At 29.0% G+C, this 19,684-nt stretch overlaps 1 protein-coding gene across 1 annotated transcript in view; it reads right to left on the bottom strand.

Moving 5' to 3' along the window:
* Positions 1 to 6,463: 6,463 nt before the first annotated feature.
* LOC121118286 (uncharacterized) overlaps positions 6,464 to 19,684 on the bottom strand; it is a 36,750-nt gene continuing 23,529 nt past the window's right edge. The window contains exons 2-6 of the mRNA XM_040712854.2: positions 9,060 to 9,121; positions 7,439 to 7,630; positions 7,299 to 7,384; positions 6,978 to 7,220; positions 6,464 to 6,915 (exon numbers count right to left, since the gene is read on the bottom strand). Coding sequence (XP_040568788.1) covers positions 6,739 to 6,915; positions 6,978 to 7,220; positions 7,299 to 7,384; positions 7,439 to 7,630; positions 9,060 to 9,120 — 759 coding nt within the window. The 5' untranslated portion in view covers position 9,121 and the 3' untranslated portion in view covers positions 6,464 to 6,738. The remainder of the gene's footprint in view (positions 6,916 to 6,977; positions 7,221 to 7,298; positions 7,385 to 7,438; positions 7,631 to 9,059; positions 9,122 to 19,684) is intronic.

Here is a 19,684-nt window from a genome sequence, read left to right as displayed (position 1 = left end):
TCAATTTGATTAACTTTACATTTTTTGTTTGATGGAATTAGTCATATTTTTGCCATGCTCGATCACATATTTTTTTAAATTTCAGAGTGGCACTTGATATAACCAGATTCCTTAAACACAAATTGCAAAGTTACACTTGAATGACACGTTATCATGAGCACAGATATATGCCATTTTTCATGAATATCATTTTTAGGATTTGTTATTTGGTTGAAGTACTTATTTAATAACTTTTGTTTTCTGTAATGTTTCGCCTTTATCTATGTGGATTTCATTTTTTCTTATCACATGTTCACAAAGTCCAGTTGTATTTTAGTCTTTAGCTATTAAAATTTTGCCACTATAATTGCATTTGCCTCTCTGTGTTTTTCAATTTTGTATAAAATGATTCCAAACTTTGCTACAATGAGTATTGCCCACAACCACATAGTCTGACATTTTCCTTAGAACTGAGCGTCAATATGATGAAAAATAATATATGCAAGATTAAACTGGTTGAACCTGCATCTTACTAGTAAGTGCAATAGATTATAATCAACTTGTAAAAAATTTATTAGATGTTACAGATTCATGATAACTACAAATATATTACTAGAGTCGATAAATTTTTAAAAACACTGACTTGGACAGTGTGGTATGTCATAGATGAATAATGCTAGAATCCTGATATTAATGTTGAAAATTGGGATCTTTTATATTGTGGAAAAAACTATCAGAATGTTCAAAAATATGGGATGGTTATGGGGGATTAATAATCATCAAGTAGTTCTTGGAAACTTCTAGTAAACTGAGCTCTATACTAGCTCCTTTGGTCCAACTTAAATGCCCATCTGAATTAATTGGATCCTTTACTGTTGAACTACACAAAGAATAGAAAATTAATTCAAAATTTTTTGATTAAATTAGAATTACCTATTTTAAATAGTAAATGATTGTACAAAAAACCCAAAAGTTACACCTGCAAACAGCTAACAGGAAATCATGTGGTAACAGCTGTCACAGTTAATCCATATTTTTTGTGCCGTGTTTAAATTCATTATATGTAATTAATATAATAAACATTTAGTCATGTAACATTTTACAAGTAAAAATTTAACATAAAATTAAAATTATTTACTCCCCCCATCCAAATCCTAAACCGGTGGCCCAAAAATATATATTTACTCTCCTTCGAAGAAAATAAACCGTAGCCCAACACTTTTTATATATACTTAAAATTTAAATGACATCTATTACACGATGACTTACAACGATAAAAATGTATTTCTCGTTTTAAATAACTCTTTCCAGTGGATTAAATCCATAAGTCTCTACAGGTTCCCAAAAACCCAACCAAATCAATCCATAGAAGGAAAAAATATTTTTCCAACTGTATTTTGTGTGTATATTCTCTTATTTAACACTCCTTTAGCATTGCATAAATATGTAATATAATTTCTTTTTAGCTGTATTCATCATCCTTAGCTCAAAATTTAGCTGTAACGAAAATTGCATTTCGATGAGGTACATTAGCTTATAACTTTTTTCTGAATTTGTATAATATTAATATAATTTTCGTATTTATCAAAATATGCTTAATTTTTTTTTCCGAGTAAATATCCATAAATAAGTTACAAGGAAAGGAGGAAGGGCCGCAAAATAAATGGCAAAGGACCACGTGCGGCCCCCCCTGCTCTACAGTTTTTGAGGCATAAAATAGTCGGATATTCATAATGAAATTTATAAATTCAATTGAATGTAAAAAACGAAAAAAAATTGAAAATGTCAGGTACACCAAAACTTTTTTTTTGTCAAAAATGTCGATAGAATAATTTAAAAAAATCAAACCCAAGTTCAAAACACAAATAGCCGAATAAAAATTACAATATTTTATTTTCAAAGAAACTCGTGATTTAATCATATCAATCTTCTCTTAATCCCATATGTAAATATAGATGAATTAAGTCATAATTAATTATTCAAATCTATTACTATATAACTTATGACCAACTCTTAATAGTACTGAGTCATTGTAATAAAATTGCATATTTGTAGCACGTCAACCCCAAAGGGAAGGTAGAATACTCTTTCTAAAACTGAACATAGAATACAGTTTACAACAAATTATAGTTTATTTCAATGGACATATGATTCTGATTAATCCGTTGGAGGCACCGCTAATTGTATTGAAAGGAGCCAAAATTCACCGGTACATTTATAGGACTAGGAACTTCATAAATTATAGAGCGAACACAATATTGGGCTAAATTAAGTTAAACATATATTTTTTAAGCTATAATTAACACTCTAGGGTATTTCAATTCATCCCAGAAATTAAAATTCAATGTTTCTAATTGACCGTAATATCAATTTGAAATATTGTCTGTCATTTGATAAATATAAATGATTGAACCTTTGTATTTATGATTCGTGTATTTTTCATAAAAATAAATATTTTTTTTCAAAACTAAACCCTGACCTGTAGGCGACATTGAAAAAATACATTATATTGATAGAAATACTATTAACCTTGATTGCAACCAGTAACATTCAACATATTATCTAACGCAAATATCCACTCAATGTGAAGTACATTAAATTCATACGAAAAATTATTACTGCGTAAAGGGGAAATGAATAATAGTTATGTACATTTTAGAGTGAACAGTTCACATTTACATGGATATTTGTATCAGGGGCGTCTACCCGGGGGGGCTTTAGGTCCCTCCTCAATTTAAAAAAAAAATCCCCCTTAACTTCCATTGTCGGGTTTTAGGGATACTTATCTCGTGGAACTACACCCCTTCCGAAATTACTATCACCTTTTTGAACAGAATGCTAAAATCTCAGTTTTAGCGTGCATCGTAAAAAAAAAAAAATATGTCCCTTCAATTTTGCGTTCCGTTCACAAGCATGGCTTTATAAATAGATGTCTAGTCTTCAAAAATTAAGCAATAATGATAAAAACGTTGAAAAATAACATTGTGAAATAGAAAAATCCGGTTCCACTTTCTAGGACATATTTTACACACCTCTGGTGATCATTATTATTTAATTCCTCCGGAGAGAAAATCCTTTTATACTAAAACATACAAAGCTATCATTGATATAAAAGAATACGGATTAAACATTTGCTTGTGTTCATAAAAGGCAAAGGATTTGTTACAAAGTTGTAATTGTTAGTACATATTGGACTCAAAGTATAATTTAGGGTTGACTTCCGAGTGATTCTTCCTTATGTCATTGTAAGGGAGAGTGAGGATACTTGTAACGGAGGAGACATGTAAAGTTATTTAAGAACCCTGTTCTGATAGAATTGAATGTCTTTTTTTTTTATTAAATCAACATAAAACCTAAATTGGCTAATGCTTACAATTATAGAGAATTTCGACATTGAAATTTTTGACACTAAAAGGAAACATTTTAGGTAAGTGTTTATTGATATATATTTCTATTATAAAACATGATATTTCAATTTTATTTTATTAAATAGCATAGTCTAGCATGTTGTTCAATTAATTAACATGCTTGTAATATATTAATCGTTTCAATATCCAGTTCACATCATTTATTCTGATTCAAACACTATCCAGGAGACTTGTTACACCCCATTTTGATTATATATACTCGTACTATATACTTTGATATATATATATTATGTTTAATTATGTTTTGTTTTTTATGTAATTTCATGATATACTTTAATTATCAGTCACAGTAAGTAGTAAAAAAAATATTCTATAAATTTTATTATTAGCTATACTCTGTTTTTGTAAATATTTTATTTGTTTATCTTATATATGTAATTATAAGTATTTACTTTGCTGACAAACTGTAATAAAAATTAAAATAAATGCTGGAATATAATAAATTACAGTTTTTACATGTTTCCTCCTGTTGTAACATTTATAATTCTATCCTATCCTATCCTATACCCCTGTTTCCTCCTTCCCTGTATCATGGTTCTTTCTTGTGTATCAAGTATCCTACTTTTGTTTAGTTTCGAAAACACCAATAAACGGTTATTAATTATTGCACTACATCAAAAATACTCTGGAATTATTTGTCTTGGGTAACTACCTATGCCATGTTGCCCGGGCGTTGAATTAATTGCCTTTTAAATTGTGAAACTTATGACAGTTTAAAAAAATATATTTTTAAACATGTCCATTTTTAGAATCCTTACTCTCGCCTATTTTTTTCTATCCCTCCCCCTCATGATGATAGTCGATTACTTTTTTGTTAACATGCCCGAAATGTTAATGATTAGTATCACAGCTTATTAGTTATTACTTATTACACATCTTATTCGTGTTTTAAAAGGTACCCCTAGTAATGCAGAAGCGGCAGACAATTTCAAAAGGACGGTCTTCAGCTAAAATAGGGGAAAACATTCTTTATCATTGTCCCGCCTTTTAAAATTTGTAATTTAACTGTGTTTTTTTTTTTTTTTTTTTTGCGAGCACTTTATTTAGAAAAAGTAATTGATATAAACGCAACATAACCTCATGACCTCGATTAAAGTTATCACTTATATATTTAAAAAGGGCTGAACAACCATGTTTGTAAGTGTTCTACTATTTCGGCATTCCTTTCAGCCATTATTTCCGTTCTGTTCCGCGTTCTAATCAAAAGGTAGTGCCATATACACACTACGATTGCAAATCACGACTTCCGCATTGATAGTGTCGGGGAGGCCTCATTTGAGTACTTGGTTTCAAGATTTTTTCAAAACCATAATGCTTAAATACAACTAACTCAAATCTGTACACCCATTGTCGAGACGAGGCCAAAAAGCAAAGTATAGCCAATGTGATTTGCGCCAAGCGCAGCAACAAAACAAGAAAAACTGGACCGTGCACTAGTCAAGAAACTTCAAAAACGACTACTAACTCGCCTACCTGGTCGATGAGGTTCCATCAGTTAACCAGACGAAGTTCTCAGCCTTTGCAATGATGCTGTGAATCGTTTCATTAGTCAGGAAGTGGATGCCCCGTATTGGTTCCCGAATGGCCCGAAAATCGGGGCAAAGGAGTACCAGGACGTTCTCAAAGGGGTGGTCATGCCCTGTGGAAAGTCCAACTACCCAGAGGGAAATTTTGTGTTCCAGCAGAACTCCGCCCAGGGCACGTGGCCAGGGCCATGCAGATATTTTTTCCGATTTCACATAACACGATTTATGGCCTCCCTCCTCGCTCGACATCAATACTCTCTACTATAGTATCTAGGGCTATGTCAAAAGTAGATGATGTGCCGTCCATCATCCCTGCATCGACGTGCCAAAGACTTCCGCTGAGAGGCATTGGGCGACCATTTCCCAGGTGTACGTCGTCAAGGTGTGCGCAGCCTTCAGACCCGGGTTCCTGACCATGGTGGCAGCAGATGCCAGTTATTTAGAGAATTACTTCTTAATTATTATTTCTTTGAATAACATATTTTTCGTAAAAAATCCAAATTTCGTGGTATTTAATTATAAATTCGTCTTTTAATAATGAAATATAGCACTTTGAGGACGCATAAAGACGTTTAAGCAAAGAAATATCGCAATACACCTACTTGTTCAACACTACGTTATTCCTTATAATTTCATTTTTCGTATCCTACACTAACAGGTCGTGTTTTGCTGTCACACACTGTATATAAAAGATAACCAAAAACAACAAATACAATCTAAATATTGGAAGATTCCTAATTAGCTAAGCATATGACTCTTGATATTTCATCAAGGGATCCTCAGGGAGGCAGATATACTATAGCCCCAAAAAACATAAGAAACTCTAAATTTTAATATGATGTATTTTTAGGGTATGATGAAATGTCAGTATACATTGTGTTGTGGTTGTTTTGTTTTGTTTTTGTTAAAATAGGTATCTCATGCGTTCGTCTTTTTCTTCATCAGCCCTTTCAATCATATTTAAAAAGTAGAAAAAATATTAACTTTGATTTCTTGAATTTTTGGCAAGTACTACTAGAAGGGAACACTAAAATCTCATTTTTAGCGTTCAGCGTTATATAAAAAATTCCAATCTCTTCAGCGTTCCATTCATTAAACTCAAGCTCCATGGAACTCCGTTCAACTTTGTGTTCCGTTCCCAAGTCATTTAACAACTAATGACATACAAGGTATATATATTAAACTATTATCATCAAGCTGTCCTTCAAAAGTTCCCATATTTTACCCTATAGTAGTGATTTCACATTTTTTAAATGTATTTGTTATTATTAACATGAGTTTATAATTTAAATATATTGAATATATGTATATACTTAAAGTAAATTTAAGTATATTCTTATTTATAATAATACAAATCCATTATATAAAGGCCAAATTTAACCTCGCTAGATAATAAAAATATAAAATATTAACTCTTAAAATCTCAGCTAATTATTAGAAAAAATTAGTCTTATTTTGTAAATACATTTCTTATGTGTGAAAATTATTAGAATGTTTTCAGAAAATAGTTAAATATGTATGATGCGTACGTTTAAATTTGTTTTCAAGGATTTAGATTCGCTATATTATATATTAGTGTTTTAAAAATATAATATCACTTTATAAAAGCACGTATTGTTTAAATATAAATTACAAAATAGATATTTTTAAATCATAAGGAAAAAAAACGTGGCTAAACATTTTGAGGAACCTTTATAATCGTTCTAGGAGAGGTACATTTCTTTATGAAAGAAATGATCTATGTACAATTGTAACATTTGCGTAAATAATATGTAACTAAAGATCTTCACAACTTTGTACAAACTTTATTTATTAAAGAAATATTGGGATTGAGATGCACCTTGATATGTGGGATTTTCAACATTATTAGATGTTGATAAAATTCCGTCAGTCAATGAGAGTCTTTCAGTGGCCAGCTTTGCGTATAGATCAATTAATGAGTTGGTAATAACAGCCTCTTGATTGCTTCCTTTCCGACTTGTCTAGAAAAAGATGAAACAAATGATATATATACTTAAATACCAGAATATGATGCAGGACTTACTATACAATAAATGGACCTCTTGAGAGCATGTTTCATTTTAATAACATAGTAAGTTAAAAGATGTGGATCTGTATCACTTGATCCAGTATATGAATGACCATAAGTCGTGGAGAAGTCCGTAACATATGCGTATTCTCTTAAGGCATTGTCAAAATCGCTAAGTCCACAATCTAGTCGAGCCTCTTCCAGTTCCAAATAAAATGGACCAACATACCCAAAACCATACATAGCTTGAGATAGAGCCTAACAAAAGATTAAAGAATATAACATATCTTTTAACTACAATGTTAAAGTAAGGAGTAAAATAACTAGTCGACATACATTGAGCTGATCTCCAAAGGAAAGTTGTTTTAGAGTAAAATCCGGACTCAAATTGTCTCCAATAGCTCCTCTAATTCCAAAAAGTGCTGTACAAAAATTATAATAGAACTTTTGGATTTAGTAATTTAACAAAGAAATACCTCCAAATAAATTCATTGTTCCGATAAATGCTTTTCTAATATTTAAAACCGCTATATCGGATTCTATGCTCGAAATCGATGAAGGAATAGTGCTACGTATTTGACCAAGTATCCCTTGCATTCTTTCGTCTATACTTGATGCAGCAGAATGAAGGGACTGAGCATTGTACCTCGATGAACGATGAGTGAAAACTGAAAAAGAGTGAAACAATAACAACATATATTTTATAGATAAATAAGGATATGTTCAGTCCAAAATTATAAAAATAATTAAATAAAAGTCATAAGTATTATTAGATTCAGATAATTTATTCATGAAATTATTCTATAATATATGAAATAGGATACAAAGTCATATTCAAAAAATATTTTTATTTAAAATATTCTAGTTGTAACAATCCAATTTTGATAATATGATCCTATAAATGTTATAGAAACACTCGGCGATGCTATGCTAATAAAATGGATAATAGTATTTAAAACAATACTTGTTGCCTATTATTTTGTTTCCCAGTCAATGCGGATTTTCATAGCTTCAATTAGTTGTTCGAGAGAAAATAGAACCTCAGCTGCTTCGATATGATCATTTTCTCCAGAGAGAACACAGTTAAGTTTCATATAAGCGAGGATTTCAAACTCACAAACCCTAGTGGATAAACTTAAAGGATTATCATAACCATTGAGATATGGAACAACACCATTTTGAAGTCCGTATTCATTGATTAATTGTTTAAAATCAGAAGGGCCGCAAGGAAGATCCGAATATGGACCAACAGCCCATATACTACCAAACCCAAAACCAAGACCATAAAAAAATAGAAACCCATAGGTATATATAGTGTCGGAGCCTCCGAAGTTTATAATATTTCGATCAGAAATCAAAAAATCAGCAACAATTTCTTTAAATGAAGCCAAGATGACGGTTACTCCATAAACCTTGAATCGCAGTTCTTCACCACTTTGAGCACCATTAATTTTATCTCTTGCAGTGGAGATAAGACCAGGTAATCTTTGGATTAAATAAGAAATCTGATTGTCTAATCGCTCCGAAGCAGAATAGCTTGATTTTGACTGTATCAAGGAAATTGCATTTATATCATCTTCAACTTTGCCTGGAAATATATCAGATTGAAAAGGATTTTTTGAATTATCTTAACTCATTATCTTTGTCTTTAAAAAAGTAAATACTACTAAACGATCTTTTGTACGTAAGAAATGAAGTGGGGAATTCGAAATTAAAGAAGAAAAAAAATCCTTTTCAACTCTACTTATCATAGAAATTTTGTTTAGGTCCTTTTTTAGGAGCTATTGTAAAGTATATTAAAGAGCATATTTCCAGGCATAATAGTTAAGATTTCAAATTTCCCGCTTCTCTAGTGTTGCCCCACCCCCCTTAACACATTACATGGAAATTAAATAATGATTTGCAATAACAATGATTCCGAAAAGCAAAATGTATTTGATAAAGTTTTGATCAGATAAGTATGGATGTTTATTTTTATCAAATCTATTACCAACAAAGTTCGAACTTATTCTCCTATCATATTTATGGTAATTAGTATTCCTTAGTATATTAACACTTCCTAAATACATAACAATTAAAAAATGATTCTAATCTTACCTGTTTCAGATTGAATTAAAGGAATTATGCATGCCAAGACGAGACAGTACAAATACTTCATTCTAGAAAACAAAATAATGAGATTAATAATTAACTTAGTAACACACTTTAGATGAAGTTTTAAAATTATATTTTCTAACTTATGAAAGCTTTCTTTGATGATAGACACATTTTAAGGGGAATAAAATAATAAGGAAACTTAAAACGTGCAAGGATAATGAATAAATCACTATTTACGATCTATAAGTTTTATTTATTTATTTTAATGACAAGCCCCTAGGTTGAGTGACTTTCATTTAAATAAAGTTACGGAAAGTTTTCTAAAATAAAATTTTACTTATCCAAATTGTGTTCAATTGCAATGTTTACAATCATCTACATCATACATTTATACAAATGATTGTGATGACTATTAGATTAGCCATTTTGTATTGATTAAAACCAAAATGGAAAATGGTCTAAGATTGGCTATGATTATTTTATAATATCAAGATATCTGATAAAGATTTCAACCTATCTCTTTCAGAGAGACTCAGAAGAGTCTTTTTACATCATTATTCTTTATTATAAATTCATGTAATGTCCAATTTTAATAATGGGAGAAGTAGCAAAAAAAGTTGTTTCTTCAATTAATTATATAGTTGTAAGAATTGAAGGGACAGCTATTATTATATTATATAATTAATTATGAAATAAGGAAAATGTATTATTTTTTATAAATATTTTAATCCAGTGTTTCTCCGAACTATTTTATTTTCTGTTGACTGCACATAATTTTATTGCGTTTGTGCGGTTTTTTTTGCCAGAAATCTATTATGACATAATATTTAGTTAACCATTATTTTATTCGTACTAATGAGGAGTCAAACATAAAATATATATAAGTTATAGGGCATTATTGAGTAAACTTTGTGTATCATTTCAGTATATCGGCAAATATAAACCTCCTGGTGTTATGCGGGGAAAAAAAATTCTAAGTGATAGTTATTTAATTATCGTATGAATATATTAGAGTCTGGTGTTCATCAGGAAAATTTCTCACTGAAGAAATTCATATGAAAAAATAAAGTTTTATAAACTTTTTTTTTTTTTTTTCGGGGGGCATTTAAGGGTTTTCAAAGTGTGCAAGAGTGAATCCCTTCTTTAATAATAAATGAATAGCTGGGGTGCGCATAGACGCTGAAATAGGTGATAATAACCATGTCACTGTTTCAATACAACGACAATGAAAAATAAGCTAATTTATTGATTATTTTTTCATCAATTTCAACAGCTTCATAATTATAAAATATCCCCCTCTCCTCACATACGATTGAGTTGTCACCCCTGATCCCCATTCACCCATTTTCTTCTTCTTTTGTTAGTTAACAGCATTTTAAGTTTTTATTCAGGTTTGGCGCCCCTTCAAGAACTATCACATCCCCAAAGGGGAAGACTCCCAGTTAGAAAACTGCTGTGCTAGATAAATATCTCAATCCTTACTTCTTTCTTGATCACTTAAGTATTTTCAATTCTATAAAAAAAATTATTAAAATAAGTATGTATTCAATTAATATTTTTGTAAATATTATGTTGCTGAGTTGACTGAAAGTGATTGATAGTTTGAGACATTGAGTCCCATAGTTAAAATATATTTATATAGGCATATTTTACACTAAAGAAAAAAAAATCAGTTTGCAAAAATGCTATACATATTACTATTTATCCTCTAATTGACTGAATTACTTTCCACATATGGTAATAAAATTAAGACGTCGTTCGGTGAAAATGGTCAATATTGTGTTTTCTTAAACTATGGGTTCTTTCATAAATACTTTCATTATGTATATATCCTTACCTAGGATCCAACGAGTTTTGCACCTACATAGATTGAGTTCAAGAGAATAATTTCTCCTGAGCGTGTTATCCATTGAGCTAGGCCGTAATATTTTTTTTATTATTGCTTGTGACGTCATTTATACTATTTTGTCTCCTTATTCAGGCCTAGGTTGTTTAAAGTTGACACCTCCCTTCCCAACGATGATAAATGTGGCCACATGGTTAGTGAATACATCCTTATACCTATTCAAAAATATACTTTTTTGAATTTTGATATGTTTCCACATTTTTCCCATACTCTAAGATGTGAGAAGCTCGAAAATCATGTTTTTTATGGATCTAAATATTAGTGTTGGGTTTCGGTAAGGAAATCCTAGAACGGTCCAAGACAATTATATAAATTATATAATTATAAAAAAGCTGGGTCTAGACCGCTCTCATACAAAAATTCGGTCTAGATCGGTCCAAAGGAAAAATTTAGTGTAGTTCGGTCCCCAAAAAAAAAATCGCTCTAGGCCGATTTTTCAGATAAATTGTTCAAAATATAACATCATATGTTTTTTTCCAAAAAATGACGTTATACGAAGTTTTAACAGATAACTCGGATTAATTTTGATCCCATGGTCTCTTATATGTATACAGTATTTGTTCTAGAACTTATCTTGTACCTTTGAGACTTTTTTGAAAAAAATGAATGACAATTGATCTAGGAAAAAAATTCGTCTCTCATAAAATATGGGACCGAAAAAAATCAGACCATGAATTGAGACCCAAAAAAAATCGCCCATAAAGTGAGACGGAATCAAAATCGGCCTAAAAAGTGAATCGGTCCACGGTCTGAGACCGCGGTCTGGAGAGAAAAATCCGTCTAGAAAATGTCACTTCGGTCCAACACCAAAAAAAAAACCGATGTTGGACCGAGTCTCACAACTACTAAATATTTCCTATACCCTGTCTCATCGGCCTTCAGTTTTTCCAAAATATACTTTTTGATGATTTTGAGTAGTTTTTGCTCAAAAAGTATACATTAAACACAGGATTAATTTAAAAAAAAAATAGATTAAACTAAATATAGTCCATTTTTAAATAATACTTTTTTATAATTTATTATCTAATTATCAAGATTGTAGAGCATAATAAAGATTAAGAGAAATTGCTAGGCACGAAAACGGCAGTACTAAAATTGTATACTTCCATCCACCAAAATTAATTTATGATATATTTACCTTATTTTTTGCGAAAAAGATAAAAATATATTCAAAAGATTATAGGTTTACCTCAATTTCTTATTTTAAATAATTTTTCTAATACCAATTTGAAAATCAGAATGATATAACTTATATATTATTTTACATATTTTCTTAGACTTCTATTATTAAAAAGATATTATTACGAAAAGAAGTTATTGAATAATATTATTAATAAACTAGTTTAGCAACTTGTAATCATGAATATCCTTTACTAAATAGATTCCATTATATTCAAAACTTGATTGAACGTTGATGAACATATAATCTTTGTTTTAATAATATAAAAGACATCTGTAGTGTTATTTTTCGTTTATCATGAGTACAGTCACACACTCCCACTCAATACATAGATATTCTCTCTCCTGAAGAGAATGAAAGTAAACAACAAATTCTCAGAGTTAAGCTCTCACTTTTAAAAGAACAAACAAATATATATTATATTCATACAGCATTTTAATATCAAGGTGCTATTATTATGCTTTCATTCTTTTCTTTTTTTTTCATTAAGTTAGTCAATCTTTCTCTATTCTTTAATCTAACGGAGATTAATCAAGAAATTCCGTTGAAAGTTGAATTAAATAACATTATTTTAATTTTTTTTTGTAATACTATTGAGTGACATTTTACACTCTTACAATATGTACAATTGTTCATTAATGAAGGCCATACAACTCTATTTTTCCCACTTTATTACCTAAGGGACAAATTCAACCATTCACAAATATTTATTGAAATTAAAATATACGTAATTAATTACATACTAGTTGAAATTATGTAATTTTTTTCGTCAGAACAAAGCAAAACTATGCCTGATTGATTTTTTTGGCCTTGAGAAAATTTAGAATCTTCCTTCCTGTCTTTGTGATATGGTTAACCCTGACTTTGAATCTTAATTAATACTAAATAATGTGGTATAGCTGTGAAATTTTGTACCAAAATATTTAAATGTATTTTGAACATCATATTGAGTTCGCTTACATATTTTGAAGTTGTACTCTATAAATATTACAAAAATTTATAAATGAACAACCCTCCTGAAAAAATAAATAAACCATGAAATCATAAAGAAAAAGGTTGTCAAACGTTACTTAAATTTACTTAATGATTTAGGGTGTTATTTTTAATTGTAGGTTGGTTAATTAAAATTGAAAGATTCTTATTTTTTTTTCATAAATTTATACTCATTTAACTACAGACACGTTTTCCTTCTTTGTGTTTGAGGAGTTATCATTGAGACTATTCAAATTACAATAATGGCAAAGAATAGTAAATAAATACATATTTAGCTTAAGAAAAAAAAAAAAAAAAAAAAAAAAAAAAGAGACACTGTAGAGTGCGTATACTAATTTATTTCTTAATATCATATAATTTTTTATTGACTACATAATTAATGCCAATAAAATGTATGTACTTCATTACAAATAAATCATAATTAATCATTGAACTACAAAAAAAATAAGCTTCAAATGATTTATAACTCTTTGTTTTGATTATGAAATATTTTAGATTTTATACAAGTTCTTGGTCGTTCTTTTTATGTTTACAGAACTTGGCAAATAGCAAAGAATAATCCTTTTCTAAATATCTGCTAGATAAAAATATTTTAGCTGCCCACTTTTTGAGAATTTAAAAACTTTTTAAACGATAAATAATATTTCTTATTACTAATTATATAGAAGTATTTATGACTATTTAAAGAAATTTGAAAAATAAAGTCGAATCATGATATGAAGAACAAAACAGGGTTTACCATGTCTAAATCTCTATAATAAGTTTATGGAACTAGTAATTAAGATAGACATGCTAAAGGTTTACTTATTTTCTCGTTGTTAAATTTTTGTATGATCTTTAAAGTAAATGAATTAATAAGTTAAGAGTTAAAATACATTGATTTATCGATCCTATGATTGACACGTGCTTCACGAGTATTATATTATTCTATAAAGAGATATGTCATATTATGGCTCGCTTCTTTATCATATTCACCTGAGCAGGCTAGTAATTTGTGAAAGAAAAATGACAAGCATGAAGAATATGCGGTCCAAAATCAATGTGTATGTATAGTAAAAAAAACCATTAATTTACGATATTGCTCTATTCCTAATCAAGGCATAAATATTTTAAATTACGGGTTATTTGTACAATATATGTATACGACTTATAATCATGCAATTCAATTGGAAAAAATAGATTATTATTATACGGCCTATGATTAAATATTAATAAATATTACTTTTGTAGGACTTATATTATTTAAATATGAATTTGACTATGGTCTGAACTTGTCTGGGGTTTCGGTCTGGAAATCCTAGACCGAAACCTGAGACTGTTATCATTTTTGCTGATTATGTTCAACTTCTGTTTGAATCAGTCTCGTAATAAAATTCGTCTTTATCTGGTAACACAAAATTTTTTTTTTAAAGAGATTAAATTTTTTTAGAAAATAAAATTTGGATTAAAATTTACATTTCAATAAAAAAATGTGTATAAATTTTGGTTAATAATTGAAATTTATTCCACGGTTTGAATCCGCTCTCTGGACCAAAATATCGTCCGAAACTGATGAAGAAAAAATAACTTACGACCAAACAGAAAAAAATAGCCTTAAACCGCGTTTCAACATTAGCCCGAATCGAAGGGTTATTGAATACTTTGGAAGATTTATAAAAAAAAAAAGATATATATAGATACTAGTGATATTCGGTCAACCGGTATTGTAGTGGTACTACTGGGATACTGACGCAATTCAAGCTGTACTAAGAAATCAAAATAAAATGGGCGAAAATGGTACTTGTAACGCCATTAAAATTTAAAAAAATATGCGTAATCCCCCATTAATGAGCAAGCTTAAAAATTAAAATTGTTCTCAATAAAATGTGTCTTCAAACTTCTGAGCTTACATCAGAAATATCTTATGAAACATTAAGAGTTCATTTATGTATAATTTCTCAAACTCGTTTATTTATTTTTGTTTACTCTCTTCATTTAAAGTCAGAACACGTGTCTTGGATTTTTGAATGACTTCAGAATATTTAAATAAAATTGTTTAAGCCAAATTGTTCAATATAATTAGGGTTGTAATTCCTAAGCATCTATTTAGGGTGGGATTTTTGTAGTTGTTGATAATTTGAAGAGTGTTTTTCTTCATCTAAAGCTGTCATCATTATTGTTTCCTTCTTAAAGAGAGAACATCTATGCATAAAGTTGAACCTCGAGTGAAGATGCTCCTGATTGACGGAGAGTAATGCTGAGGAATTGTTAAGGAGTTATACGTAGAATTGACGATCGAGATCAGAGTCTATTTTGCCTATTTCTTTTCTAGGTACAAAGTGGGATTAATTTATGCAACGACAGGACAATCTTAGCCGCTTTCCTCCAAATTGTCAGATTAACATTTTAATTTTGGTCGTTTTTTTCTTATATGTCAAAAGTGCTTACATTTGTTTTGGGGTAATTACTTGGAGCTGGTTTGACTGAGAAAACCCATATTTTAAGAGCACCCATATCACTTAATGATTCAATCGATTTAAAGATTGCATCCGAGTATAGTCTTGCACTAATATAAGTTTATTTTCAATATTTTACCAATTCACAATTTGAGGGAAAATATATTTGTACTCATTTCAAAAAATTGGTTTTTCTCCTTCAATCTTAAATATTTTTTTGGATTTGAATACCATATTAATAAATAAGAGTAATATAAATTTTACCTTTTCTCAGAGTAAACTTGATTATTAAATATTCTATTTAGAATTATTTATTCTTTAAAAAAAAACATCTTCCAACATACATATACCTCAAAATATCCCAAAAAAGTATAAAAAATATTCACACGATAAAAATACCAATGTACGCTCCCAATATCACAAGCTGAAATTTCCAAGCCTTTTTAATTTAAAATTCTTATGTTAAACTGTTTGAATTCCTTCCAATATACTCGTCTATATATTTTGTAATATATTATGGGTAATTTCCATTATATTTCAACAAATTTTCAAATACATAATTTTATATCCACTACGCTGAAAATTTATTTTAACTACGTTGTAGCATAGAATCTCAATAAATATGATCACCTAAAAAAATAATCTCAAAATCGGACAAGTGGTTAGCGAGATATGGGCCTTTAAAAAAAAAATGGTGCAATCCTTCATCCTCAAATTGGGCGCCAAAGATATGCTTCTCGAAACATAAACACATTAAAGATCATTGCTTTTCCTTAGTTTTCCACTGATAATACCATTAAATTGAAGCTCCTCGCTCCGAAAACATATAATTTGATAGCAAAACCATACTTTTATCATAAGTATAATTATAAAATCAGTTTTTAAAGTTTTTTAATATGTGAGGGCCACCTAGTGGTTAAGATTTTACAAAGGGCCATATCGTGCTAAACGATCAGCCGATTTTAAAATTATTTTTTTGGAAGTGTAAATTTAACTGCATGCATGTAATTTTTAATTTTTTTATGTAATTAAACCATGGGTATATTAAATTTGTTGAAATATAAGGAAAATACCCTAATGTCAGTCTATGTATAATATATATGGAAAGTTGTAAATGAAGTAAATATTTACAGTTTTTGAAACTATCCTTTATTTTTGGTAGTATGTGTTTATTGTTAAAAAACCGTATGAATATTTTCTATTAATTGCATATTAATTTAAAATATAGAGCTATAAAAAAAAAATGTATCATAACCGAAAAATGATATTTTCATAATTTCTTGTCACTTTGTCAAAAACTTCATGAGCATTTTGATCAAGGTGGATATTAATAAATTTAAATCTAATTGGACATATTTGTTTATTAGATCCATAAACCTTAATTTTTACACATTAATTTCAAATTCTATTATTTGTGGGATACCCACCTCAACTATGTCTGCTATTGTTGGAATCAATTTATAGATTATACCAGTCATGAGTATTTTTCCAGTATTTGAATGCAACTCATCAAATGTTATAATGGTTTAAAATACATTTTGAGCTACAAATTATGAAAATTAGGCTACAAAATATATTTTGAAGTCTAAATAACGCCATTTATATACACCTTCTGGGCCCTACCTTGACAAACAAATATGCTTACTTTGAAGGTTTATGCCTAAAATAATAAACAATTCAAAATAAATAAAGTTAAATCAACGGACCGTAGAGTAGTTGATTGTTGAAATAATAAAAGTTAGAAGTCAAACAATAAATTTTTAACTGCATCATTACAAAATATTAATTTTCATCAAAATCAGTTTTCCCCAATATATCGAAGAAAAGTTCTCACAAAAGTTATTGACCCCCCTAATGGCCATTCCACCGTAAAATTGTGACGTAAATGAAGCTTTTTACAACTGTGCTCAACTTTATTGTTGTCAAAGAACTCCTCTGGTGGTCAATTATTCGTTTTGACCACTTTCTCCTATGCCCTATTAGGGAATAGGGCCATAAAAATTATTTTTCTTTGACAAAGGGGGGGGGGATCTTGGACTTTTGACAAATATAAATTTTAGACTTCAAATTTTTTAAGAGGGACAAAATTTAAAAAAAAGAGATTTAAATTAATTTATTTATCCCTTAATCCAAAAATTAATAATTATATATTTCAATTAATAGATAAAAACGCTACTATGAACTAAAACAGTGAAACCAAACAAATGAAATATCCCAATTCATATTTACTCATAAGTATTATAGAAATATTGTTCCCCACATGGTGACCTGAACAACAATTATTTGAAAAAAACAAAACATTTTATATCCCACAAATTTTTACCAAAAACCTTTTAGTGTTGCACAATATAAAAACTATCTTGAATAAAAATCCAGAAATAAGATCATCCCCATTTATTTTTTTACTTAAAATATAAATACATCCCAATATTTCATGACCATATCGGAGTTTTAGATATGCTTATATTTAATTTTATGGAATGGGTTAAGATACCAGATAACTTGGACTATAGCTGGCAATCTTTATTCGATTGAAAATTTTTATATTGCCCCCGATCGGATCTTTTAAAATTTTTTGAATGTGACGTACATTTTTTTAATTTTTTTAAAATGTTCCTTTAATTAGTTAGATGGAGTTGCATTGATTAAGTATAAGTAAACATTATAGTATTACAATTACTCCAACTAACCTAAGAATCTTGTGTCCATATAGATAAAGTATATTTCTTACTCTTGGAACGACTAGGGGGCGAACTTACGCACATTGAGTAGAAGAGAAAAATTTATATCGAGCTCGTTGTTCATGAGCTACCGTGATTCCATAAAATCCATTTTAGCTACTTTTAGGGTTATTAAGAATAATTTGTTGATAAAAACGTACACTAATTATTTGAAGAATAGGTACACAAGTAACATACACTCCATTTTGAGATAAATTATTCTAGTTTGCTTATGTGTTGACAAATGTGACTGAGTCTTGCATTAGTAATTAATTTGTTCTGTGTTTCTTTGTGCTCCTTCTGACAAAAACTCAATAGCCAGATCCAGCCTATCTCTACCAATCTCAAATACCTTATGAACGGAAGGATTGATCTTTACTAGGCTTTTTTGTAAATAAAATATTTTGTAATTCTATAATATATGGGAGGGAACTTTTGTTGTATGTGAAATGGTCAATTTAAACAAATGAATATCTCAAAAAAGAACAAGAATATAAATTTGATTTTTATATTATTTGTCACTTAGAAATTCAAACTTTTGACTATACAAACATAGTTACACATGCTTTTTTTGAAAACTTTTCAGGATCTTGAAGGTTTAAATTACTAAATGTAAAAAGTATCGCAATTTTTTTTGATAACAAATCTATTTTCACCAATAAAAAAACTTGAATACAACATAAAAACGTCTAAAAAGTTGTGAAACATTAATTTATGTTTATATGTTAATTTAAAACATAATAGATATTATAAAATTTTAGTTTTGAAGCCATTTTACAAAGAATCTGAAACGCTTCTATTGATCATTATAAATGCTTTTAAATTGGTGTCTGAATCTTTATAATCAGATACAATATTGTTCAAATTCCCCCAAGGAGTTTCTGGTTCTTCCTTTTTTACTTAAGTTTTGAAGAAAACTTTTGTCATTCGGCCTTAATTATATTTGTATTTATACTGTGTAATTTATAGAGTCCAATTATCAAGTTTTACATAAATGATTTATTTTGGTTTTTATTATTTGATTAACTTATACGAATATTAAATTTGATGTGGAATGAAGCCACAACCGTGCCATATACACAGGCAAAGTAAACCCATAAAAATGTGAATGAATTAAAATATTTTGAACCTATATGGGTTTTAAAAGTTGTCAACTGATTAATAATTTGTTTTTGTTGTCAATTATGTATTATTAGCATGTATATGTAGATCCAAGGATCATGGATTCAAATATTTCTAATTTGCAAGCAGGAATAAATTTATGATTTGAAAAAAAAAAAAAAACTACAAAACAAAAAGATTTGATGTACAAAAACATCACTAAGCCGGAATAATGAGATTTTAAAATCGTACCATGTCATACTGGGGTACTTACACTTTTATAATACTAC

Source organism: Lepeophtheirus salmonis, chromosome 5 (assembly GCF_016086655.4).
Source record: "Lepeophtheirus salmonis chromosome 5, UVic_Lsal_1.4, whole genome shotgun sequence".
NCBI classification, from domain to species: Eukaryota; Metazoa; Arthropoda; class Copepoda; order Siphonostomatoida; family Caligidae; genus Lepeophtheirus; species Lepeophtheirus salmonis.
The sequence above is the reverse complement of the archived record's forward strand: the minus strand, read 5'-3'. Positions and strand labels throughout refer to the sequence as shown.